Source organism: Nelumbo lutea, chromosome 5 (assembly GCF_056320005.1).
Source record: "Nelumbo lutea isolate HS-2025 chromosome 5, American lotus-T2T, whole genome shotgun sequence".
NCBI lineage: Eukaryota > Viridiplantae > Streptophyta > Magnoliopsida > Proteales > Nelumbonaceae > Nelumbo > Nelumbo lutea.
In genome coordinates, this window is record NC_142688.1 from 16,827,274 (window position 1) to 16,855,088 (window position 27,815).

The 27,815-nt window shown below is 40.2% G+C and overlaps 1 protein-coding gene across 16 annotated transcripts in view; it reads left to right on the plus strand.

Moving 5' to 3' along the window:
* The window catches only part of LOC148850637 (rho GTPase-activating protein REN1-like), a 123,712-nt gene that overhangs the window by 19,382 nt on the left and 76,515 nt on the right, over positions 1 to 27,815 (plus strand). For 6 of the 16 annotated variants that reach the window (XM_088944299.1, XM_088944301.1, XM_088944296.1 and 3 more), the window contains exon 4: positions 10,261 to 10,337. In XM_088944299.1, coding sequence (XP_088800425.1) covers positions 10,261 to 10,337 — 77 coding nt within the window. Of the gene's footprint in view, positions 1 to 3,812; positions 5,196 to 8,843; positions 9,043 to 10,260; positions 10,338 to 27,815 lie in introns of those variants that run through there. The other 10 variants (XM_088944303.1, XM_088944307.1, XM_088944302.1 and 7 more) reach the window with 7 other exon arrangements.

The following is a 27,815-nucleotide window of genomic DNA, read 5'->3' on the forward strand; positions in this document are numbered from 1 at the left end:
CATTAATTTCTTGGCCTCCCTAACAGGAATCCTAAACACAGAGAAGTAATAAATCGACAGATTTGCTAAGGAAGCTTTCAGTAATGTTACTTTACCCCTTGAAAAAGTATAGTTCATTTTCCACGAAGCTAACCTCTTCTCAAACTTTTCCAGAACCGGGGCCCAAAAGGTGCTCTCTTTAGGGTTGGCTCCTAGAGGTAGACCTAAATACTGTAAGGGCCAAGAGGAAACGTGACAACCTATACACTCAACCACGGACTCATTAGTCCTCTTATCCATATTCAGACCCACCACACAACTCTTTTCCATGTTTATTTTAAGATTTGATACTCTCTCAAAGCGCTTTATCAAAGATTTGAGATTACTCACTGTTCTCCTATAATCCCCTTCACAAAAGATTATTAGGTCATTAGCAAACTGTAAGTGGGTCACCCTAATCCCGTTCCTTCCTATCCTCCAACCTCTCACTACTCCTTCCAAGTCTACCTTAGAGATCAAACTACTGAAAACATTTGCAACTAGGGTAAAGAGGAAGGGGGAAAGGGGGTCACCTTGCCTTAACCCTCTAAAAGCTTGGAAGAAATCCTTGACTACCCCATTAACCAAGACTGAAAAATGGCATGAACTTATACAGCCCTTTATCCAGTTACACCATCTAACTCCAAACCCACAACACCCTAGGACCTCTAATAAGAAACTCCAACCCACAAGATCAGAGGCCTTTTCTAAATCCAACTTACAAACAAAACCTTGCTTTCTTGGACGGATGCTCCCTGGGCTTGACTAATGATGGAGGGTAGCACTACTTTAATCCTCAAAGAAAACACTTTAGCCAGGATTTTGTAAATGCTAGTCACCAAACTGATCGGCCTAAAATCTTTTGGATTTTTGCTTCTTTCTTCTTAGGGATTAGGGCTATGAAAGTAGCATTAACTCTAGGTCTTACTTTGTTATTATCCTCAAAATCCTTAAACACAACACAAAGGTTTTCTCTGACCACATTGCAACAGTCTTGGTAAAAAGCCATGGTGAAGCCATTTGGCCCAGGGCCTTTGGATATATGTCCATTGAAAACACTGCATGGCTAATTTCCTTTTCTTCAAAACTTCTCTCTAACCAGATTGCTTGCTCTTCAGACAACCTGGCCCAATCTAGACCTTCCAACCTTAGTCTATTATTCAATGGCTTCCCTGCAATTGATTTAAAGTGATCCACCAACACTTTGGCTAATCTCATCTTGATTTGTGACTTCCTCCCCATCCACTTCTATTTTGACCACAATTTTTTCTTCTCCTCCCATTAGCAAGCGCATGGAAAATTTTGTATTGCCGTCCCCTTCTTTGATCCATTTGTGTCTTGACTTTTGCCTTCAGGAAATCTCCTCTCTAAGGAGAACTTCTTCTGATTCATTTTTTAAGCTACTTCTCAAAATCCTTTCTTGCTCATTCATGATTCTTTGGAGTCTAGCTCATCAATCCTAGACATCAAAATATTCTTTTGATCCTCTACCCTTCCAAAATGCTCCCGATTCCACTCTTTGATCCTAGCTCTCAATCTCTTCAACTTTTTGTGGAACCTTACACCTTTCCACTTTACCCCTCTCAATTCTTCATTCCACCACTCACCAAACTTTCGTTCAAAGTCTGGATGAGTCAGCCACATGTTCTCAAATCTAAAGGGTCGTGGTCCAAAGCCTAGAGTTTCTTGACCTAAGAGGATAGGGCAGTGATCAGATGTAACTCTAGGAAGGGTTCTAGCCACCAAATTCCTCCAATGGTCCTCCCACTCTACATTAAAAAGGAATCTATCAAGTTAGGAGCAAAGGGGGTTTTCTTGGAAATTGGACCATGTAAAATTAGCTTGTAGAAGGGGTAATTCCTTTAGACCATAGGTGCTAATTAATTCATTGAGAATTTTCATGCTTGTAGTAATCGATCTCTGGGGATTATTTGATTCATAATTCCATACAACTCCTCCCACATTTCCTTCCTTTCTCTATAACCATTTGGCCCGTAGACATTAGTTAACACCCAACTGAATCCGTCTTCCACATTTCTAAATTTTACAGACACTGAGAATCTCCCTATAAGTTCTTCCACGGATTCTACGACATCCTCCCTCCACAAGGTCATTATCCCTTCCAATGCTCCCCATGAGGGAGCCAAGGTCCAGCACACTCCTCTTGATTTCCACACACTTCTGACACATCTTCTATCCAAATCTGCCAACTTGGTTTCCTGTAACAGAACTATATCAGGCTTCTCCCTTCTCAGCAAGTCTTTAATTGCCCTTCTCTTTCTTGCACTCCCTAGCCCTCTCACATTCCAACTAATAATTTTCATAGTAAGACTCCTTTTAAACGCCCCTTATTAACCTGGTTCCATCTCTCAAAGAACCCTTCCTTCTCTCTCCCCTTCCACTAAACTCGATATCACCCTCTATATCTGATATTAGCCTCTCCACTTCTGATCTCTTTTTCTTTTTCCTTCTCACATTCCCCTCTATCTTTTCAGCCGACCCACTGACTTCACCCACCTCCCCCCCAATCTAGAACTTCTGTAACTCTCCTTGTTTTGAGGATTTGCTTCACGTTCCCTACCATCTAACCCCTCCTCCTTTGCTTTATACTCTTCCAATAATGCACAGATTTGCCCCCATATTCTTTCTAACTCTTCCTCTCGCTTTTTCTTAACCTCCAACTCTCCCTCACTCCTCCTTGCCTAAAAATTCCTCTCAGGCTGGAGTATCTGTTTCAACCACAGGAAAAGCATCAATACCTGAAACCGAAAGGACAAGAGTACCTTCATTGTTGGATCCAAATGAGCTTCTTCCAAGGGATCAGGCCCGGCATAAGGAGGCAAGTCTAATCCTGTCTCCTGTGGTCTGATCTGCTTAGGAGAATTTTCATAGGAAATCAACAACTTGTCAACTTCCGCAACTGAGTTAGTCTTCCACTGCCGTCTGGCTTTAGGTGTTCTTCCTGGGATAAAGAGTTAATCTCCCTTGCAAGTATAGACAGAACCTGAGTCCCAACCGTAGTTTCCTTCTGCAGCTCCATCGTGCTCTTCGGGCCTCCCTCAAAACTTTGAGAATCAGTTCCCTCCTCCTCCAGAAATAATACTTCCGTGCCAAAGTTATCTTCTTCAGAAAGGTCCTTTGATCTGCTGAGATTGATTTTTCCCAGACTCTCCAAATCATCCGATTCAGAATCGCTAGTCTTCATTATCAGAGAGCTCCTTCCTTTCCTCTGAAACGCTTCGTTTAACACACCTTGGGTTACGCTTTTCTGGCGACAGATTCTCTAATCTGACCGTTGGAATCCACTTTTTCAAAACTCCAGCTTGCGTATAGTTCATTCTTCCCGCTGCTCGGTCTGTAGCACTCGAAGAGGACGAAGATAGATGGTAATAACCATCTATCGAAGGCACATGCTCAGTCACGTGCCTTTTTACTTGTCTTTCTTTTGGGTTGGGCCCCTGAAATGGGCTCTCTGTATCCACCTGACCCACCTTAAGTGGGCTTAATTTTTGCAACCCATTTAAAGCTTCTGCCCCTGATCTTTTATATGGGCCTTTTTTAAAACGCCCAATATCCACTGCTTCCGATTTGGCCGGCCCAACTTTTAGAGTTCTGGGCTCACCAAACCTAGTTTTATTTTCTTCCTTTTGGCCCAACTGTTTAATCTTCCCATTTTCAGCATATTCTCCTAATTCTTTCTGATCTTCTCGCAGAAAAGAAGTTGTAGCTGATTTGGGATAGGCCACTTGTAATTGCATGGGCATAAGATATGTCAGAGGCCCAGCAGCTAACTTGTTGCCCACGATTCAAACTTTCCATCTTCTGCAAGCCTTTTGAACTTCCCAAGTTTTGTTCGCCCTTTTTTGTACAACTTTCCTTTCTTTGCAGGTCCTCCAATCCTTTGTTGCCACGTAAGATTTCATCTTCAACCTTTGCATCTTCCTCCTTCCTAGCTTCCCTCCACAGTTCGGCTTCCATGGAAGAAGCCAACCATACCTCCACGAAAGCACCTTCCACCTTCACATTTACTTTCCTGGGAATATCCTCGGGTTTAACTCCATTCAACAAAATAGCTGCAGATCTGAGATCTCCCCAGAATACACCTTCCAATTTCGCTCCACACACCACTGCTATCACTTCTGCAACTTCATCCTTCCAAAGATGGAAAGGTAACCCCACGGTACACACCACCACCCCATTTGAGATCGAGGAGACTTTTGGGTTAGAAGAAGGGGACCACCTGAAGATATTAATCGAGCCAAAATCATCCGGTAGACAAACAGCCTCAACTCCTACTCTGTTTTCAAGTGGATCCAGCAGGGCTTTGCACATATCAAAGGGTGTAAGGATATATTCCATTCTCAACTTCAAATGTTTTGTCAAAGAACCAGCAATTTCTTTCCACCCTCTAGAAGGTTTATCAATTTCAACAATCAGCTTCCTTGTCCAATCTCCTCTTTCAGCTGTTACTACCAGAGCTGCGTTAGTTCCAGTTTGTACTAATGCAGAGGCACATTCAAGATTGACTACTGTTCTTGAGATCTCCCCTTCTTCCTTCTTCTTTTCTGAACCACTTTTCTTTTCTGCTTTCACTCTTGATGTAAATTCCTTCAGAGCTTATGCTATCTCCATCCACCCCTGACTCCTTCTTCCTTCAGGAAAACAGACCAGTTGTTTCCTATTTTTATAAAAAAACTCTGAGAGAGCTATGAATGGCCCCTTATGATTTCTTCTGCATTCCACCAGATATCTTCTTCCCACCTTCATGGTGAGTTCTTTCCATATTCTGTCCTTCTCTCTTGCACTTGCTTTTGCTACAAAATCTGTGAACCATTCTATCATGTCCAACCCAACCAGCAGTACTAAAGCCTTCTTAGCTTCCCTGATTTTCAAACTAGTCTGTCCTCTGATTTTTAGTTCCTCCATCAGAAAACTTTTCGCCTCCACCTTTAGAAATCTTCTCCACCGATTGGTCTCCACAAAGTTCTCCATACCCAATATGCCTGCTTCAGACTTGAACAGATATAATCTTTCCAAGGAAAGCTTCCCAACAAAGTGCTTGGATTTTAGGAGGGATTGGCTTACTCCAAATTTCATTTACCAGGAAATTTACCCCCAAGGTTGAAGGCTAAACTAAGAAGTTGAAAAAGGAAGCACGAGTGAAAAGACCATTTGAGGTAATAGGCCACACCCTCTTGTCCTCTACATTTTTTGCCAAAAAAAAAGTGTCAAGACTGGCCAAAAGAAGAATAAGAGATTCACATTCTGTTTCCCTAATGCCCCTTCTGAATCCAAGATCCCAATTTAGGCTCAATTCAGAGAAGTTCACAAACTTAGATATGGGTTCAAACTTGTAGCAGGAAAGTGCATAAAGTGCAGGAAATTGGACCTTTAGTGGTTGTGTACCTATCCAAAGGTTCTCCCAGAACAAGACTCTCAAACCATTTCCCACATCATACAGTATGATATTCACAAAGGAAGGATATACCTCATAAATTGCTTTCTAGGGGGAATTTGAAGTTACATTGGAAGTTACCTTTGCATCCCAACTATTGTCCATCTGATCATGTATGCTTTCAATTACCTTGTGCCAAATTCTACCACTTTCTAAAGGAAACCTCAGGCTAAATTCTTTTGGGTTAAATTTCCCATCCCTAGGCTACCCTTTTCTTTAGGTTTACTAACCTGTTCCCATTTTACCATGTGGTCTTTCTTCCCACCCCTTGATTCCCACAAGAGGTCCCTCATTAACTTTTCTAGTTGCCCAGAAATTTTTTCAGGGATATGGAAGGTGGACAAAAATTACATGACAAGGTTAGCTAAGGTGACTTTGATCAAAGTTATCCTCCCACCCCCCAAAAAAATGTAGTTCCTTTTCCAAAGTGCCAATTTTTTAGCAAATCTCTCTGGCACAAGCTTTCAGAAATGCTTAGATATGGGGTTTCTTCCTAAAGGAAGTCCAAGGTACTCCAAAGGCCAAATTTTGACTCCACACCCCAAAGGACTCTGCTATTCTAGGGACTTCTTCCTCTTGCAAGACAGCTGTTCTCCAAGTAGATCCTTAATTTAGGCAAGTGCTCAAAAGAATTGACAAGGGTCTTTAGGTTTCTAAGGGACTTAGGGCTGAAACTATTACAAAGCATAGTTATATCATTTGCTAATTGCAAGTGGGTAACTTCCGCTTCTCCAACCTCCGATTAGGTTATCCAAATTTTCCTTTATGATAATTCTACTTAGGACTTCTACAATCAAGGTAAAGAGGAAAGGGGATAAGGGGTCACCCTGTCTCAAGCCTCTTTTGGTTTGGAGAAAATCTCTAAAAGACCTGTTGGTTAGAAATAAACATTGCACTGAGCTCAAACAATCCTTAATCCATGATCTCCACCTTTCCCCCAAACCAAAACTCTCCATGATCCCAAGAAGGAAGGACCAATCCACCAAGCCATAATCCTTCTCTAAGTCCAACTTACAAATAAACCCTTTCCCTCTTTTCTTCTTCTCAGCTATACATTCATTAGCCACTAGAATCTGGTCCACGATTTATCTCCCTTCCACAAAGGTACCTTAGTTTTGTGAAATTATTGTGGGTAAAACCTTCTTTAACCTACCTGAAATAACTTTTGCTATTATTTTGTATAGGCTACCCACCAAGCTAATTGGAAAAAGTTTTCCCTTTGTGGTGAAACTCATCCAACACTTCTTTCAGATCCTATTCCAAATTTCTTTTGATAGACAATCCTTTTCCAAAAATTCCCAACACTCTTGGAGAAAACCATAGTAAACCCATATGGCTCTAGTGCTTTTGATCTTTACATGGATAACACAACCTCTCTAATTTCCTTAATGGTAAAGGCACTCGCCAATGCAATTGATTGATTGTCTGTCACCCTATCCTAATCCAAATCAGTGATTTCATGTATTCCATTCTGCAAAATATGCTCTTAAAGTGGTCCATAAACACCTTAACAATCTCCTCCTCTTCTTATCTCAACTCCATCCACTTCCACACTTGTTACAAAGTTTTTCTTTCTCCTCCCATTTGCTAAAGAGTGGAAGAATCTTGTGTTTCCATCTCCCTCCTAAAGCCATTTACACCTTGATTTTTGTCTCTAAGATATTTCTTCATTTCTTAAAATATCTTCAAACTCCACCTTTAGTTTCCAATACTCTTCTCTTTCCACCTCACTCGTTTCTCTCAAAGCTTCTTTCTTGTATCCTAGAGGAGATTCAAATTCTTCAGGCAAACATCAGAGAGAGAGAGAGTGTACACAGCCTTACCCTTGCACATATAGAGAGGCTGCTTCCAAGATTTGAACCTTGGTCACCTAGGTTGCAATGGAGCAACCCAAACCATTGCACTAAGGCCAACATATATAATTGAATTGAATGTTAACAGATTGAATCAAGGCCAATCTGAATTTGATCCAATTGCTAAACAAATCACCTTTCTTGGTTCGAATTTGATTTGATTAGTCTGATCGGATATCTGAATATGGCTTAATTGAATATGATTTGAATTTGAATTGGATCAATATCTGATTCATTTGTAGCCCTATTCAATTGATGCCTAAGTTGACTAATGCTCTAAAAGATGGTCTTGCTAAGATGTGGGGTTTCTAAATCCATTTTGTATCATCAAGCTTCCCTCCATGTATAGTATCACGTAGTGATGCTTTGTTTCTTTTTCAACTTGGTATGTGCTTATAGTTTACAAATTACCAGCCTTTAGGTCATCTTTGAGCTTGTAGTTGCCATTGTATTCCTGTTTTCCCCTTTATTCCACAAGAAAGCTTTCAATGTTTACGCCAATGAAAGGGAAAAGAAAGAAAGAGTACTTTAACGAAAGACTTTGAAGTTGAATCCAGTTAAATCTAAATACTCAATTTTGTATGGAATGTGAGGCAGAAGGCCTCTGTTAAGAATTTCAAAATGGAGATTTTTGTGAGGGTTATTTAATTGTAATTTTATAGTTGCTGTTAGTGGGTTGTCCTCTTAAGATGTTGTCATTTAGTTATTTTCTTTATTTCTTATTAGTTTGTTTCTAGGGAGTGCCACCAGGGGCATACTTGTAATTTTCATTTTTTTTTATATTAAGTTAATATAAATAATGAACTGGCGGCAACCAAGAGTATGTTTTTCTCTTTCTCTCAATCATATCTTCCTCTCCTTCTCTTTCTCTCTCTCGTCTCTCTCTCTCCATGAATGATTACATGGTATCAGAGCAAGGTTCTGAGCTATAAAAGAATTTCGGTCTTTCCTATTTGAACCTGCTTCGTCCTCTTTTCCTTCTTTGATTTCTTGGACGTGGAAGACGGAGAAACCCCAGCAGATACTCCCATGGATGTTGACCACAAGTTGGGTGACTGTGATGGTGAACCTCTGAAAGATGTGAAACAGTTCCAAAGGTTAGTGGGAAAGCTGATTTATTTGTCCATGACCCATCTAGACATTGCCTATTCAGTTGGGGTTCTAAGCCAATTCATGCATTCTCCTAAGAAACCACACATGGAGGCAGCAGAGAGAGTTCTTAGATACTTGAAAAAGTATCCCGGAACAGGTCTACTATTCAGTAAACATAATCACCTAAAGGTGGAAGTTTTCACAGATGCTGATTGGGCAGGTGCTATGGATGACAGAAAGTCCACGAGTGGGTATTGCACATTTGTGGGAGGAAACCTAGTGACCTGGAAAAGCAAGAAACAAAGTGTGTTAGTAAGGTCAAGTGCTGAAGCTGAATATAGAGCTATGGCACATGGGGTGGCTGAAGTCCTTTGGCTAAAGAATCTTCTAGGGGAGCTTGGAGTTGCTGTTCATAATCCTATGTCTCTTTACTGTGACAACAAGGCAGCCATAAACATCGCCAGCAACCTTGTCCTACATGAGAGGACCAAGCACATTGAGGTGGACAAACACTTCATAAGGGAAAAATTGGAAAAAAAGGGAAATTTGCATCCTTTATGTCAACTCCAAGGAACAACTCGCTGATGTCCTCACAAAAGGGTTTCCATACTCGCGACACAATCAGTTATGTGACAAGCTGGGCATGATAAACATATTCAGCCCAACTTGAGGGGGAGTGTTGTGAGGATTATTTAATTGTTATTTTATAGTTGCTGTTAGTGGGCTGTCCTCTTAAGTTGTTGTAAGTTAGTTGTTTTCTTTCTTTCTTATTGGTTTGTTTCTAGGGAGTGCCGCCAGGGGCATACTTGTAATTTCCATTCCTTTTTATATTAAGTTAATATAAATAATGAACTGGCGGCAGCCAGGAGTATGCTTTTCTTTTTCTCTCAATCGTATCTTCCTCTTCTTCTCCTTCTCTCTCTCGTCTCTCTCTTTCCATGAATGATTACAGAGATAAACTCCTAGATCCTTTTTCACCTAACTAATAGTACACTCACTCCAAATGGAACTAGGGGAATGTAAAAGATGAATTCCATTTCAGAATGTTATCAAATTCCTTGTTCAAAGCTTGAGAAGAACTGAGTCAACTACTTCATTTCTGTTTGTGATCAACTCATCACAACCTGCAACTTTACTTTCTATTGGAAATTTAAAATTTTCTTTTCTTTTCCTCTTATGTATATGACTACAGTATACTTGAATATGCCCATCTTAATGCCTTTTGTGCCCCTTTTAGGACTTGTAGTCCTATCATTTATTGGCAGCAATTGTTTTGATCTTTAGTTTTTCAACTCTTTTAATATAACAAAAGAAAATTTTTGAGCAAAACAAGATTATAATGTACAAAAAAGAGAGGACAAGGTAGTGCTACTTCAAAAGGCATACAGTTCGCTCAAAACAACCCATGTCCTACAAATAAAAGAAGACTCCAGCATATTTTTTCAATTGTTCACCAAAAGCAATCCCATGCAAGGGTTTTTACATGCATAGAACTTTTGCTTCTTTACTTGCTTATTGCACTTATACACCTTTGCTTATTGTTATAGTTAATCAATACATTCTTACATGGAGATTCTCTTTGATCAACTTGAGTGGTGGTATTCAACATTTCTGACATGCAAGCTTATTGTGTATATATATATATATATATATATATATATATTTCATTTTTGTAATTCTGTTTACTCCTCACTTAAGCAATAACCGTAAAGTTTCAATGGAAAAATCATCACTTGTTTTGAACATGTGGAGTTGGGTTGTTGATAGACTTCATTCTGCTATTCTAGTTGTTAGGGTTATGACTTTGTTAGTGATTAACGCTTTGCAATTTCCTACATGTAGGAATAGGATGGACATCATGGAAGAAAAGATGGTTTATATTAACACGCACATCGTTGGTCTTCTTTAGAAGTGATCCGGTAAGCAATTTCTTTTTAGTTTATTTTGTTTCACTTCCTAACTTTTCTTTCCATATTTTTTTGTGGTAGTTGGCTCAAGATCACAATGTGTTACTTTAGTTCTTGACATAATCTTCATTGTGCATTGCTTTCCACCAACTATTATGGGACTACCATCCTACTAGTTGACAACCAAACTAGGGTTCCATGCAAACAGGTAAACAGCTACAAGAAGAAGAGAAAATACCCTAAAGAGCCAAGCATTTTTCATGGTTATGTGTAGAAAGCTGTACCATTACAAAAATTGTCCATACAAGGCAACGATGAAGAAAAAAGAAATAAATAATGTGCAAAAGGGCCTATACTTAGTGGATGGGTTAGTGATTTGGTGCTACAGGGATATTATGAGGAAAGCTAAATGGTTCTCAAGGATGGGTTAGCTAAACAAGGGGTATCACGGGAACGTTTGTTCTGGGCAGCTTTGTAAATTTTTTGTTACTAGTCTGAGGTAGTACATTGTTGTTGTTGTGGAGAGGCACCAACTTGTGCCCCTCCTTTGGGCAGGGTATATTGTAATATCTTATTGAAGTTCTTGAATAAAATTTCATTCATTTATAAAAAAAAAGGCCTATACATGGGGATGTCAATGGGTTGGGTTCGGCACGGATTTGCCTCAACCCTAACCTGACTCTCTAGTGCGACAACCCGATCCCGATTCACAACCCAACTTTAAAATTCATGATTCCCAAACTCGGCCCAACCCTATAGGGTCTAAACCAATACCAACCTGACCAGACCATAACATTTCATTTGCATGTTTTAAACATGTTTTGAAGACATAAAATCCATTAATTTAAGTTAGGAAATTGTTTATAGATTTTAATGTGTCACTTTTCCCATTTAAAACAAGAAGAAAACCAAAATCAATATGTAAATAAATCTTAAAGACTTAAACTTTAAGGCTATATAGTTAGAAGTCAAAAAATTACAAGTATACTTTTTATATATGCATGGTATCATGACCCGTTGGGACGACCAACCAAAACTGAACCTGACTCGGGTTGAAGAACCAAAACCCTAACCCGACCCTAAATTGAATATACTTGACCCTAACATGACCCTATAGGGTTGGGTCAAGCCGGGTTTACCATTTAACCAAGCCCATTGACATCCCTACCTATACTTATATAATACAATAAAAGTCTTAACTCCCAAATTCTCTTCATTCCCCTTTAAATTGATGTGAAGACATAAGTGTCAGTTTCTCAAAAAGAAAAAAGATGTTGAGATTGAGTCATAGCCTTGGTGAAGATGTTGGTTGTTACAGAACAAATCTGTACTGGTTTCAGCCCTAGCTTAGCAGAGGATAAAGACAAAAGAAAGAGAGAAGAGAGAAAGAAGAAGGAGGAGGAGGAGGAGGAGGAGGAGAAAACTGGTTCAATCTAGAGAAGAAGACTATTCTCTAGTCGGCTAGATTGTATTTATACGTTTTTAATTAATTACATAAAGACTCTTATGCCCCTAATTAAGTATGGGACATATAACTTAAACTTGAACATAATAGACATTGCATCACACTAATAATATATACTGAAAAGACAAAACTACCCCTATATAGTTGAATCTAACACCACCCCTTAAGTTCATGAGTATATATCATATAGTCTCAGCTTGTCACAATTGTAATCCACTCATCCCCGACTCAACCCCTTAGTGAATAGGTCTGCCCATTGGTTTCCTATGTTTACATATGCAGTACTTGTTACTCCATTGAGCACATTCTCTCTCACAAAGTGACAGTCAACTTCTATGTGCTTTGTTCATGGAAAACTAGATTAGATGAAATGTGGACAATTGGACTGCCGCTCGGTTGTCACAATAAAGCTTCGTGGGGCGATCAATTGCATATCCCATCTCTTGTAGAAGGTTCTTCAACCATACTAGTTCACATGTAGTGTGTTCCATGGATCTATATTCAGCTTTTGCAATACTCCTTGCTATTACAGTTTGCTTCTTACTCTTCCATGTCACCAAATTGCCTCTAAGAAAGGTACAATACCTTGTAGTGGACCTCTTGTCAAATATTGAACCAGCCCAATCAACATCTGTATATTCCTCTATCTCAAGATTTCATCCACCCTTATATAACAAACCATGACCTGGAGCTCCCTTCAAATACCGAACAATTCTTAAAACTGCATCCCAATGTGGAACTCGATGATTCTACATGAACTGACTTACTACACTGACTGCAAAAGATATATCTGGCCGAGTAAAGGTTAGATAATTCAACTTTCCTACCAGCCTCCAGTACCTTCATGGGTCCTCAAACTTCTTACCTGCATTACTACTCAATTTGACATTCGGTTTCGTGGGTGTTTCAGCTGGTTTGGCACCCAACGAACTTGTCTCATCCAACAAATCAAGAACATACTTCCGTTGGCACAAATTAATACCATGCTTAGACCTTACTACCTCTATCCCCAAGAAGTACTTTAACTTCCCAAGGTCCTTTTTTTGGAAGTGGTCATGCAAGAATGTCTTCAACTTGTCAATTTCTAGCCTACCACTACCTGTAATGACAATGCCATCTACATATACCACCAACAAAATCTTCCCAACATACAAGTCATAGCTGAATACTGAATGATCAACTTGACACTGTTTCATGCCAAACTCTTTCACCACTTCACTAAATCTACCAAACCATGCACATGGAGACTATTTAAGTCCATAAAAAGCCTTTTTGAGTCTGCACACTTTACCATCCTCCCCTTGAGCAACAAACCCTAGTGGTTGCTCCATGTAAACCTCCTCAAGAAGGTTACCATGTAAAAAGGCATTCTTGATGTCAAGTTGAAATAGAGGCCAACCGTACATTGCAGCTAGCGAAATCAAAACACGGACTGAGATACTTGATAGTGTATACCCAGTTACAACCCACAACATATTTTCTAGGAGGAGTGGTGAGATCCCATGTATGAATATGGGCCAAAGTAAAGAGTTCTTCTTCCATTCTTAGGAACAAAAATAGAAGATAACAAAGAAACAAACTGTTGATGAGAGGCAAAAAGGTGAGATATTGAAACATAATTGGAAATGGGATGAAGAGTGCAACTACGCTTACCTTTCCGCAAAGCAATGGGAAGGTCAAGGTCGGAGAGAGGGGGTGAAACCAGTGTTGGAACAACTGCCAGATCTGTCGACGACGAAGAGATTGAAGGAGGAGCCAGTGCTTGTCAATGCGTATACACTTGTCCGATAGGTGATCGTTCAACAGGGAGCTGCACTGGGGACGACGACTAAGACACAACTAGAACTGGAACTGGAAGAAGAGGGATGTGATCCGCAACTGGAGCTAGAAGTGGAGGTGGAGAAAAAGAGGAGACATCTGACCTCGAAAAAAGGAACAAACTCAAAGAATGTAACATCAACACAAACAAAAGAACGTTGAGAATTGGGATTATAACACATTCCATTTTTGGGTTCTAGAATAGCCAAGAAAGGCACACTTGGTAGATCATGCATCTAACTTGGCCATTATGGGCCCAAGATTATGAACAAAGCAAATACACCCAAAAATCTAGGAGTGAAAGGGAAATGAGACAAAGAGGGAAACAAGACAGAGAAGGGAGAATGACCTTCAAGGATAGACATGGGCATTCAGTTAATGAGAAAGCAAGATGTAAGTACAACATCACTCCAAAAACGTTGGTGACATTCATATGATCTTAAAGGGATCGAAGTTTCCAAAAGGTGGCTTTAGCAACCCCATTTTGCTGAGGGGTGTAAGTGCATGAGGTTTGATGAATAATACCATGATGTTCCAAATATTATTGAAAAGGTGTAGAAAAATATTCTCGGCCATTATCAGAACGAAAAAAAAAATAAGCACACCAAATTGAACACAAATTTCAACATGAAACTTTTGGAAAATAGAAAACACTTCACTCCTTTCTTTCACTAGATAAAGCCATGTCATCCTTGAATAGTCATCAACAAAAATTACAAAATATTTGTAACCATTGTATGACACTATTTTATTTGGACCCCTAATGTTCGAATGGACCAAAGAAAAAGGACTCAACAGACGACTATCACTCCTAGACCTAAAGGGAACACGATGGTGTTTCCCATATTGACACGGCTCACATTCCAAAGTAGAAAGATTACCCAAAGATGGAACAAGTAACTTTAGAGCTTTAAGAGATGGATGACCAAGCCGACAATGCCATTGAAGAGGAGAAAGAGACAATTGAAGAGTCACCACCATCATGGTAATACAATCCACTAGCTTCATGCCCTTCACTAATCTTCATCTCTGTCTTGAGATCCTGAAAAACACAAGAGAAAGGGTAAAGAGTGACGGAGCAATTAAGAGACTTGGTTAATTATTAACAAACATGAGGTTAAAAGGAAATTTGGTAACATACAAAACTGAGGACAAGGGTAAGGAGTCTAGGTTAACATTACCAACACCATATATAGAAGGTGGAGTGCCATTAGCAAGAGTAACTGTGTGTGAAGAAGAGGACTGAGAAAGAGAAGAAAACGCACATGGAGTCCTAGTCCTGTGATTAGAATCTCCAGAACCATTAATCTAATGGAGCATGAGTAGGCAAGGGTGGCTGTATTTTGTTGTGATGTAGCCCGAAGAAACCACTCATACTCATCATGTGGAACATTCATCATCTCTTTCCTAGAGATATCTGTAGGTGTAGAAGGTGTTGGGATCACTTTGCTGGATTTCATCTTTCGTACGACCACCACTAGTCACCACATGATTGGTCCAGGTAGAGGGTGGCCGTGTAAATCATAACAAAAATTGATAGTATGCCCCTCCATACCATAGTGTGTACACGTCCTCATACCATTACCATGCTCTCTACCACATGCTCTCCTTGAGTCCTGACCTCCAAAGCGTCCACCACCACGGTAGAACATGGGACCATTACTTACACCACGACTTGGCTGACTTCCTCGAGCTCCTCCTCTACCACCAGGACTTCCACATCTAGTTGTTGCAAAAGCAGATCTATCAGTCATAATAGGATGCTCTGGAGGTCCAATAGAAATCCTCCGGAGACGAGCAAACACTTACTCCAGAGAGGGAAAAACAGATCTGCCTAGTATTTGTGCTCTCACCAGTTCATATTCACCCTTCAACCCTACTAGAAATTTGGTTACATCAAGTTGTTCTCTCTGTTGTTACTGAACTTTGACATCAGATGTAAGGGGATGATAAACATTCAATTCGTTCCGAAGATTCCTCATACTAGCATAATACTCCTCAAGACTTTGATTTCCTTGTTGCATATCAAAATACTCCTGGCAAAGTTGATATACTCTGGTAGTGCTGTCTTGTCCAGAGTACAACTTCTTTGCATGGTCCTAAATCTCCTTGGCTGTATCTAAGAACATAAAATTCACACTAATCTTCGGTTCCATACTATTCCACAACCATGTCATAATTTGTGCATCTTCTTGTTCTCACTCACTATAACCCTAAGAATCGGCTGAGGGTTTCTCCTCTTTCACATGCTTCACCTTCTTCTTAGCTCTAAGAAAGGCTTCTACAGATTCAGCCCAAGTTATACAATTCTCACCATTCAACTTAATAGAGGTCATTTGCACACTAAGGTAATCAGGGGGAATCATAACACTAGATTTATGTCCACTGCTGTCTCCCATTGCTGTCATAAAAAAAAAAAAGTCCACTCACTAGTACTTCACACCACTTCACTTGCTAACCACCACACTGCACATATGTTTTTTTTTCTTAACCCTAACTGTCACTGGAGCCCTACTGTTTCAGCACCATAGAAGATACCTGAGTGCACCAAAACGCATACTACCAGGCCTGCAACTGATTATTACCTATCTCACACTGTATCGCCCATATAACCTACTTGTTTGAACTTCATAAATCAGTACTGCACTGATTTGACCCCCACACCACCTGAAACAGCCCTCTTCGATCCGCCGATTGGAGGATTTCTACAAACCACATGAAACGAGCACCACACAACCAACTGGAGGCATGAAGACCTCCAAGAGGGAAAAACGAAATCTCCTTTTCAGCCTTCCTGTGAAACTCCAAGGGATCAATGAGATCTAGGGTAAAAGACAAACCAGGAAATTCTGGGTTAACCTGAATAGTGGCTCTGATACCATGTTACAGAACAAATCTGTACTGGTTTCAGCCCAAGATTAGCAGAGAATAAAGACAAAAGAAAGAGAGAAGAGAGCAATAAGAGGAGGAGGAAACTGGTTTCATCTAGAGAAGAAGACTATTCTCTAGTCAGCCAGATTGTATTTATATGTTTCTAATTAAGTACATATATACTCTTATGCCCCTAATTAAGTAAGGGACATATAACTTAAACTGGTTCGATCTAGAGAAGAAGACTATTCTCTAGTGAGCCAGATTGTATTTACATGTTTCTAATCAAGTACATAAAGACTCTTATGCCCCTAATTAAGTATGGGACGTATAACTTAAACTCGAACATAATAGACATTACATCACATTAGTAATATATACTGAAAAGACAAAACTGCCCCTGTATAGTCGACTCTAACATCGACAATCTATAAATAAATCAAAGGCTATGTGGAAAGAGTGTCGACTCTAACATCGACAATTATGATGGGAGGGAAGCATCAAGGTCAACAAAGAGAGGTTCTAGCCAAATGATTGCATTGCAAACAGAAGACAGCCTGTACGCGGACTCTATGGAAGACATTGAAATCGTTTGTTGCTTCTTGCATTTCTTGAAGATAAGAGAATCACCCATGAATAAACATCATCTAGTGGTAGAACATCATCTGTTTGGGCAACTAGCCTAATCAACTTTGGCATAAGACTTCAACTGAATGGATGAGGAAGAAAAGAACAATCCTCAAGACATAGTACATTAGTACCACAAACATATCTAAGTATCTGATACAAAGCAGTCAAATGTGGTTGGCGAGGAGCACAACTTGTATTGTTGAGATATATCAAGCCTGAGTCAGAGGCAAGTAGATAAGAGACCCAACTGGTTGTCGATCTTAAGTTGCATCTGGAAGTAAGGATCCATCTGATTGAGAAAGTTTGATATTCAGCTCTGAAGGTGCACTAACTTGTTTATCATCTACAAGCTTGGCTAACTTAAGCAAGTTTGGAGCATACTTCTACCAATTGACAAAGTAATCCTGATGTCTTTTATAAACATTAAATCCTAAGATTTAAGTCAATGGCCCCAAATCTTTTATATGAAAGGATCGGTTAAAAAAGACATGAATTTGGCTATACCTTCATCATCTCCTATTATCAAAATATCATCCACATATAACAATTAACAAGAGAATAGTAATCCTATGTGCTTGTCGGCGTACAAATAATGAATGATTAGAAGAGCACTAAATATAGACATGAACCACAATAACATCTTTGAAGTGCTCAAACCATGATCTAGGACCCTGGTGACATTCCTTATTGTTTATGTAGATGACATTGTGGTTAGTAGTAGTGATACAGAAGAAGTTAGTGCTCTCAAGATGTTTCTCAGTTCTGAACTTGAGATCAAAGACTTGGGGGAGTTGCGGTATTTTCTTGGCATTGAAGTTGTTAGGTCCAAAGAAAGAATCTTTATTTCTCAGCGGAAGTATGTGTTGGATCTTCTTACTGAGATTGGAAAACTTGGTGCTAAACCTGCCTTTCCCCCTATTGATATGAATCATAAACTCTCAGTTAATATAATAGAGAACTTTTGTCAGGGGAGTGTTTTAGAGATTATTGGGGAAACTTCTTTATCTATGTATGACTCGTCTAGACATTTCATATGCTGTGAGTGTCATTAGCTAGTTCATGCATGCTCCCAGAGACACATATGGTTGCTGCAGAAAGGGTGTTATGCTATCTTAAGGGAACCCCTGGGAAGGGTATATTGTTTGCTAAACATCCATATGAAGGTAGAAGCATATACAGATGCTGCTTAGCAGGAAATATAGATGATAGGAGATCCACATCAGGTTATTGTGCTATGGTAGCCGGAAATATTGTTTCTTGGAGAAGTAAAAAGCAGTTAGTGGTTGCTAGATCTTCAGCTGAGGCAGAGTATATGGCTATGGCCCATGGGGTTTCTGAGTTGTTATTGGCTTAGATCTCTCCTTGATGAGATGGGTGTTGAGTGTTTGTGATGAGCCACTGATGTTGTATTGTGATATAACCAGGCTACTATTAACATTGCTCATGACCTGGTTTAGCATGATAGAACTAAGTACATTGAGGTAGATAGACAATTTATACGGGAGAAAGTGGCTTCAAGAGCGGTGTTCCTTCCTTTCATTGCATTAGAAGAGCAACTAGCAGATTTTCTAACTAAGGGAGTTCCAAAGGCAAAGCTTCAACATTATATAAGCAAGCTGGGCATGATTGACATCTATGCTCAGCTTGAGGGGGAGTGTAGTGAGAATGGACCGTAGTGTTTTTTATTTCTTTTAAGTAGTGTTTAAGGTTATGGGCCTTTTTTTGTTTTCTTTAATTGTTTCTTTAGTGTTGGCCACCTCATTAAGGGCATCCATGTAATTGTACTTAATTTTAGAATTAAGTTAATAAAAGAGATCAATGGGGCTAGAGAGAGAGGTTCAAACTCTTATTTTCTCTCTTCCCTTTTCTTCTTCCATAACCTACTACTGAAACCTCTTTCTTCTCTGTTCTCTTCCTTCCTTTCTTTCTTTTCCTATATTTTTTGACTTACTGCAGGTGTATTTCTCAACTAGCTTTTGTACCTATACTCCCCAATAAAATGTAGTAGAGAGAAAAACCATCATGTTGTTAAAGCTGCCAGGAGCATTCTATGTGCTTTTCATATTCCAGTGAAAACAACATTAAACAACTATCATAATAAAAAACAATGTTATCATCATCCACAACTTAACAAATAGAAATGAACCAAAACCGAATTATAGAAAAACCACAATTTTTGGTCATTCCGGTTAAAACCGAATTTTTTAATATATACTCTATTATATATTATAAAATATATATTATGAAATCAAATTTTATTTTATTATATATTAATATATAAATATATAATTTATTATATATTATGTATTACATATTATATATAATAATAGAAAATTTGGTTAACCGAATTTCTAATGCTAAAAACCGAAACTGAAAACCAAATTAACTGAACCGATTTAATCAAAAAATGAAAAAACAAACCGAAAAAAAAACAAACCAAAACCGAAATTTTCGGTTTTAACTGAATAGTGTTCACCCCTAAATTTAGGAAAAAAGAAAGTTTTAGGAAGAGAGAAAAAGAAGTTTGGGAAGGGGAAGAGACAAATTGATACAACCAACAATGTCAATTTTATCACTATTAGCAATACTTATAAGTTTGTGATTAGGAGAAAACAAATTGTTGGAGTTATAAGGATATGCTCCTTATCATATGGTTAGAGACACAAAAATTAATGATCCAGGCATGATGATAGGAAAATAACCTGAAAACTTACCAAATAGGCCAATAGTAGAAAAGGAAGAAGAAATAGTAGATTATACCAATTGATGCATCTTTCCTCATCAAAAGATGTAGAAGAATCACCCTTTACAAAAGAATTACCCTCGGGCTGCATTTGGAATCAGTGTAAAACATCTTCGGTGTAAAAGTACACCGATGACGTTTTACACTGAACCGTGAAAGTGACCATTTCTTTTTGAAAAACACGATGGGTGAAGAGTGTAAAATGTTTGATAGGTTTTACATCGATTATCGATGTAAAACTCCACTTCACCCAAATCTACGCAAAACTGAACTGGAGTGGAGTTTTACGTCAATCATGATTCCAAACGCGGACAAAATCAAATTGGTGTAGAGTTTTACACCGATTCCAAACGCAGCCTTAGCAAAAGCTGTCTTTGTAGTTTGCACCTTAGTTGCTTGATATGCCCAAGGTTGGTTTTCCTCTAGGTTACCTTTGCAGGTTTGACGGGGCATTCTAGAATGATGTATCTGTATTGCTTATAGACTTATAGTATGTATAAAATTTTTCTTCAAACAGTGAGACATAACATGGCCAAATTCTTTGCATTCATAGCATTGGATGTGGGACAGATCTCTTTATGCAGGTTTTTTACCCTTGTTTGCTAAGAAGAAAATTTGTTAAATCTAGGTCTGGATGTGTTCCCTTACTCAAAATATTAAACCAAATGATCTCATATTCTGACCTAAGATGCATACGAAATTGGTCTGCCTTTCTCCTCTCAAAATGTTTTTGCAAATGTTTTGCACCTTCAATAGAGTCCAATGCATCAATGTGAGCTATCTTGTAATTGTATTCAGCCCATAGATCAACAAACCTGGAGTAATATTCTTGAATCTTCTTGTCACCCTAGCAATAAGCAAAAAACTCTGCCTCAATCTGGTATTGTCTTGAGAGACTGGATTGATGATATGCCTTTGCAAGGTAAGTATATTCTCATATGTTCTCCTCATTCTCCTCATAGGTATAGCAGTACTAGAATCAATTGAACTCAATATCCACGAAACAAACTTCTTGTTGTCAGATTTCCACTGTTGAAATGCCTTAGCTTTAGTTTCTTTAGGTTGTGAAATTGTGTCGTCCAAATAACCTTCCAGAAAAACAAAAAGTCAAAGTGAAATTTCCACCACCAAAGTTGGAGCTATTAAGCTCCACCAAAATAATTTCAGTCTTCTTAGAAGTCACAATCACTGGCTAGAAAGTTGTCTGCACTTCTTATTTTTGTTGAATTAGTCTACACTTCTTTTTTGACCAGTATAGAAAGTTGTCTAAACTTCTTTTTTGATCTGTTTGGAAAGTTGTCTACACTGAAACTCCAAAAAAGAATGAAGAAACAGATTTCATAAAAACCGGTCTAGTGGTGTCACAATTATAGGTCTGAAAATAGGCTTCCATCCCTGTATGACCACCTGATCATAAATCAGCCTTCATAGATTGAAAAAGAGGATTGAGGTGGCTCTAACTCTTCTGGTTTCAAGTCTAACAACATTGGATGGTAGAGATTAACGATATAGACTAAAATCTGCCTTGATGAATAAAAAAGTTGGTTTACCAAAAATCGATAAAGCAACCTTTGGAACTCCTTACAAAAAAGAAAAATATAAAAGTTCCTGGAAAAATCCTTGAGTGAATTGCAGAAGCCAAGGGAGGTTTCCTAATGTCTTCAAAGGTTGGATATATTGAAGTGATCAACCTGCTCTGATGCCATGACAATCAAACCCTGGTTCTATGCAAATAAGCAGCCAGAAGAAGAGAAAATACTTATGTGGTGTCAAAAGTGATTGACCTCCACCCCATAGAGTCAAACATGTTTATAATTATGTATAGGAAACTGTACAATTTCAAAATTTCCCATACAAGGCAACAATGAAGAAAAAAGAAAATAAATAATGTACAACAGAGCCTAGACTCGTATAATACAATAAATGTCCTAACTCCTAGGTTCTCTACACTAGTAATGCACATTTACCATGACAAATGAACTAATTTAATCATCATCATCATCTAAACCTGATGGTAAATATGGGCATGAGCTGGTGTGGCTAGGGTGAATTTGGAAGAGAGAATCCTAGATTGAATTGCAACTTCCTTAGGGTGCCCTACCACTTCTTGGACCTTGAAGTACTTAGGTATGCCCTTTGGAGTAGGGGTGCGACTTGGGTTGGGATTTTGTTACAATTTAAATGGGCCTGGTCCGAAACCCAGGCCCTGATGTAGTGTAAAATCTTTAAATCAGATACTCAACTTGCACCCTTACCTAGGAGTAAACCCTAAAGAGAGTAGGTTCTGGAGCCCAATTCTAGAATGATGTGCAAAAAGGTTGGTTGCATAGAAAAGAAATTATATTTCCTTGGGGGATAGGGATAGTTAACTTTAATAAGGTGCATTCTGATAGGCCCCAATTAATGCCAGGAAGAGGAAAGGTCAACAATCAGCTAAGGGGGTAAATAATTGAACAATTAATCACATGAGGGCAATTATAGCTGGAGGGAATAAGGAGAGTCTTGGGGCATTTATAACTATGTCAGTTATGAATAAGAAGAGTTTTTGGGCATTTATAACTAGGCCAGCTGGGCATTTATAGTGGGAGTCAGTTATGCTATCAGTAGAGTATAAGAAGGGGCTTTGGGGGATGGGGGTGGTATGTTTTCTTTGAGTAAAGAATATTGTGAGTGTTTGGGAGAGCTGGCGGTCTCTCGAAGAACTGACCAACTGTTAATGTTTTCTGCTGAATGAATACTAGTTTCTTTTGTTGATGTTCGAGTGTGTGAACGCTGCTGTAAGTCTGTGAACTGCGTGTCAAATTTCTGGGTCATATCACATTCTTGCAAATTTCCTGGTTTATTAGCTCTCTATGTTTAGTATTCTGCAAGTGGGGGCCTTGGAATTCAAAAAATTCTGCAAGACTTCTTGTGGGAGCCTAGAGAAGGGAAAAAGGATAATTTGGTTAAGTGGGAGATATTGTGTAGAAGGAAGGAGCAAGGCGGGTTGGGAATAGGCAATGTGGGAAATGGTTGTGGAGATGGCCTAATGAGAGAGAAGGATTGTGGTAGTCATGGAGGGCGAGAGAGGACTCAGAGCAGTAGGAAGATGGAGGTCTGAGGTGTCGATCGAAGCCAAGACGTTCAAGTTCGAAGAGGAAAGGACCAAAGGCAAGGTTGTACTGAAAATCAGAGAGAATAACAGGGTGACAGTGTTGGTGTCAAAGGAGGTTATAGCATGGATGAAAGGTTTTGTAGACGGGGCTATCAACTCTGGTAAGGTGAATGGTTGGAAAAACTCCATGTCTGTTGCAGGCTAGAGATATGTAACAGAACTGAATAGAAACAAGAAGGGGTGGTTTGTCACTGTGGTGGAGTTTTTTGGAACAAATGGAAAACAAATGCTTTGTGTGCCGGAAGGGAGATGGCAGAAAGGGTGGATGGCTTTTGTGCAGGTGCTGCAGTCTTACCTTGTAGCTTCGGAAGAGAAGGGAGTGGATGGAGGGAAGGCAACTGGCCAAAAGCTTGAAGACCAGAGTAAAAAAACTCAGGAGGAGGCAGCGCCGATTGGTACCTCTGGGAATGTAGAAGTGCAAGGCCATTTGAGTCCTGAAATGGTGGTTGCTTGCTCTTCTATTCATCAAAGAATATTGGTAGGAGTGGGGAAGGAGGAATGGAAGAAAAGAATGGTGTTAGTGGCTGATAAAGGGGTGACGGATTGGAAGAAGGTTTTGAGTACAGTTGCAGGAGAGATAGGTGCTGGGAATGAAGCAATGCTGTTCTCTTTTGCGGAGACAAAAGTCGTGCTTGATGTAGGCAACCAGGAACTAAGCTTCAAAGCAGTTGTGGTGGATGGAGGTCTGATACAGGTTCAGAACTGGAGCCCAATCTGAAATGAAGTCGAAGTTCAAGATGGGTGTGTTTGGCTGAAGCTAATAAGCCTTCCATTTCACCTATGGCGGGACCCTGTTTTTGAGTATATAGTGCAGAGCCTGGGAGGTATTTTGGTAAGGCTGATAGACGTAACTTGAGTGCAGTGGAGTTACAAGTTGCTGGTGTTAGACACGAGAACTTGCCGAGGTTCTTTGATATCTGTTCGGATGAAGCCTGGTACAAGGTGTGGGTGGCTTCAGAAGTCGAACGGTCGTGGTGGGAAGGAGGTCCTAAGGTTGAAGATGATGAGATGGCAGGGTGGTGGACACGTGGAGGGAAGAGGGAGGGCGGCGAAAAGTGGAGCAGATGAAGGTTAAATCTGGGGTTACTGTGTCGGTTGGGGAAAACCAAACGATAGGCAACCTATTGAAGGAAATTAATTCAAATGGGTTTGAATTAAACAAAATTAGGGCGGGCTCTTCATCTTATGCTGACGTGACAAAGAAGCAGAATGGCTTGGTCCGAGCCTGTGAAGGTGGTCGGCGGGTCGGGTGGGCTGAAGATTAAACTGGGACAAATTTGGAAGGAGACATGTGACAACTTAAAAAGTCACGTGGGTGGGTTGGGCGAGTTGGAAAGTGAACCGTGCCACCCATTTAAGGGCCCATGTGACAACTAAAGTGGTCAGGCGGGCCTAATACCGAACATAGGTCTTTTTCGAATGACCCACGTGATAACTTAAGTTGTCACGTGGGTTGGGGTAAGGAGACACAACATAGACCATTACTAGATAGTGAACTTGGTCTATCTTCGTCCTAAATGGCGAGAATGGATGGGGGATGTTCGCAGCAGCGGAAGTTGGAGATGGGGAACTTTCAGTGGGTCCCCTGCTAGAATTGTGAGGAGGTTAGCTCCACGCGACACTCCTCAGACAGGCCGAATCCAAGATATGCAAGGGAAAGAGCAGAAGAAAGGGAAGAGGTGGATGAAGGCTGGGTGCAATGTAGTGAGGAAGATGAAGATTTGGACGAAAGCTCAGATGATGGTACCGGCGTGGGTAGTGTAAACGACGAAGGTGGCTATGCTAGAGGTGACATGGATGGGTGGAATATTGCAAGCTTATTTCAGGGTGAAGGTTGTAACCAGACTAATTCATCTCCAAGACTCCAGAGTGTGCAATGTACAACAGAAGGGGCAAATCGGGAGAACTTGAAGCAAAGCAGGAACACACCTCCTAGGGGTGATTTAGGGGTAGAGAGGAGAGATCACTAGAGTCACCAAAGGACAAATGTACTTTCCAACCAACTCAGGGAGATAGATGTTTACCAACCTCTGGAACAAGAGAGGGAGGCCGGGAACAGTCCTTTTCCAACCTTTCCATCAATCCCAGGTAACAAAGTGAATTCGGTTTGTGCTACTAATGTGTCTCTTGTTTCTTTGGTTCCAGATTCCGTCTCACCGTCGTGTAATGTCGCCCATGAATATGCTACCATGCTAGATGGTGGGTTGTCCGAGGTAGTGGAGAAGGAAGTGAAGGAAGTGAAGGATTGTGGGGAGGAGCGGAAAGGGAGGTAATAGGAATGAAAAAAGTGTAGGAAATCATTGAAAGAGTGTTTAGTGAAGTTGAAGGAATATTGACTTTGAGGAAGGGATGGGGAGGAAGGAAGAAGGGAGGGGTCAGTGGAGAGGAAGGAAAGGAAGGAGGGTAGAGTGGGAGAGGAATGTTGGGAGAGAACATGGTTGGTGGCAGGTAACAGGAGAGGGGGGATGGTTGGAGAGGAGAGAAGAGGGGTGGGACCAGAGGTGAGAAGGGAAGGGCAGGGGGGCAGGCAGAGTTGGAGGGGAAAGTGCAGAAAGGATAGGGGTGGAGGATTCGGTGAAAGAGGACATGATAGCAGAATTTGTGGGGAAGATGGGGTGTAGGTTGGAAGATCTGAATGTGTAGAAAGAAGGTCTATAGAAGAGGAAGAAGGAGATAAAAACAAAGAAGAGGAAGCTGAGTGAAGTAGAGAGACTGAAAAGAGATGTGGAAGGGAATAAGAAGTTCGAGGCAACAAGAGATAGAAGAAAGGGGGGAAAGTAGTGGGTAGGTAGAGAGAGAGTCAAGAAAGAAGTGGAAATGAAGATACTTAGTTGGAACATGAGGGGAATAGGGAGTGCAAGAAAAAGAGCAACAATAAAAGAGAGGTGATAAGGAGGTATGACCCTAATATTGTTCTGTTATAGGAGTCCAAGAGAATGGAGTTTAATAATAGTTGGGCGAGGAGTGTAAGGAAAGCCAAGGGGATTAACAGGGTGGTTGCTCCTTCGTGGGGTGCTTCCGGGGGGATTATAACAATGTGGAAGATGGATGCTGTTGAAGGCCTGAAGGAACTGATTGGGAAGTATTCGGTCTCCATGAAGTTTAAGCAGCAAGAGGATAGTTATGTATGGGTGTTCACAAATGTATATGGACCAAATGACTATCGAGAGAGAAGGGAGTTGTGGGAGGAATTGGCTGATGTTAGAGGACTGTAGGATGGGCCATGGTGTGTGGGTGGGGACTTTAATGTGATTAGATACTCGGAGGAAACCAATAAGATTAATCAGAGGGTGACAAAAAGCATGCGGAAGTTTAACAAGTTTGTGGATGCCTTTGAGATTAAAGAGATTCCTTTAGCCCACAAAACATTTACATGGTCAAACCTCCAATCTAGTCCCATCTGCTCTAAGTTGGATAGATTCCTGTTCTCTTTGGATTGGGAAGAACATTGGGGAAATTTGGCTTCTAGAGCTCTCCCAAGGGTGACCTCGGATCTTTGGCCCATAGTGATTTGTAAGGAGGAAAGGAGTGGAGTACCCGCCCCATTTAGATTTGAAAACATGTGGTTACTCCACCCTGGGTTTACCAATAAAGTAAGGGAGTGGTGGTATGACTATAACCCAATGGTGGATTGGGAGGGGATAAGATTCCATAAGAAACTACAATTTGTGAAAGCAAAGGTCAAGGAGTGGAATCTTTTGGAGTTTGGGAGGTTAGAAGAAAGGAAGAAAACGCTGATGGACCAACTTGAAAACATTGACTCAAAAGAAGAAAGGGGAGAATGTGGAGAGGAAGATAAGGAACTCAGGAGAGGCTTGAGAAGACAGTTAGAGGATTGCTTGCATAAGGAGGAAATAAGCTGGAGGCAAAAATCTCGGTGTAAATGGTTGCAGGAGGGAGACAGAAACACTAGGTATTTTCACTCTTTGGCAGATGGAAGGAGAAGGAGGAACTTTATCTCCAAATTGGTAGTAGGTGGAGTTGAGTTATCACAACAAGAGGAGATAGCCGGGGCTTGTGTGGAGCACTTTAAATCCATTCTAAGAAGGCCGGTAAGTAGAAGGGTGTGGGTAGAAGGTTTGGATTGGCCAGATGTAGGGGTGGAGAACAGGAGAAGGTTGGATAGAAGATTTGATTTGGATGAGATTAAGGAGGCTGTGTTTTCTATGGATACAAAAGCTCCAGGGCCGGATCGGTTCACAATGGCTTTTTATCAGGACTATTGGGATATTTTGAAAGATGATCTTTTGCTGGTGTTTGAGGAGTTTTTTAGGAGAGGAATTATCAATCTGGGTGTGAACTCTACATTTATAGCTCTGATTCCAAAAAAGAAGGGTGCCTCCCACCCGAAGGACTTTAGGCCAATTAGCTTGGTTAATATCCTGTACAAGATCATTGCTAAGGTATTGTCATTGAGGTTGAAGGAGGTTTTTCTAGACATCATCGTACAAAATCAAGGAGCTTTTGTGAGTGGAAGACAAATCACTGATCAAATCTTAATTGCTAATGAGAGTGTGGAGAACTTTAAGAAGGCTAAAAAGAAGGGAGTGGTTTGTAAGTTGGACTTGGAAAAGGCTTATGACTTGGTGGATTGGGAATTCTTGAGGAAAGTTAAGATCAAATTTGGGTTTAGTGGTAGATGGTGCAATTGGATCATGGGATGTGTTCGGAATTGTCATTATTCAGTGCTAGTGAATGGGACAATGGTAGAGTTCTTTCCAGCTAGTAGGGGTATAATACAAGGAGACCCTCTCTCTTCTTTCTTGTTCATACTAATTGCTGAGGTCTTAGGGAAATTGATTCACAGAG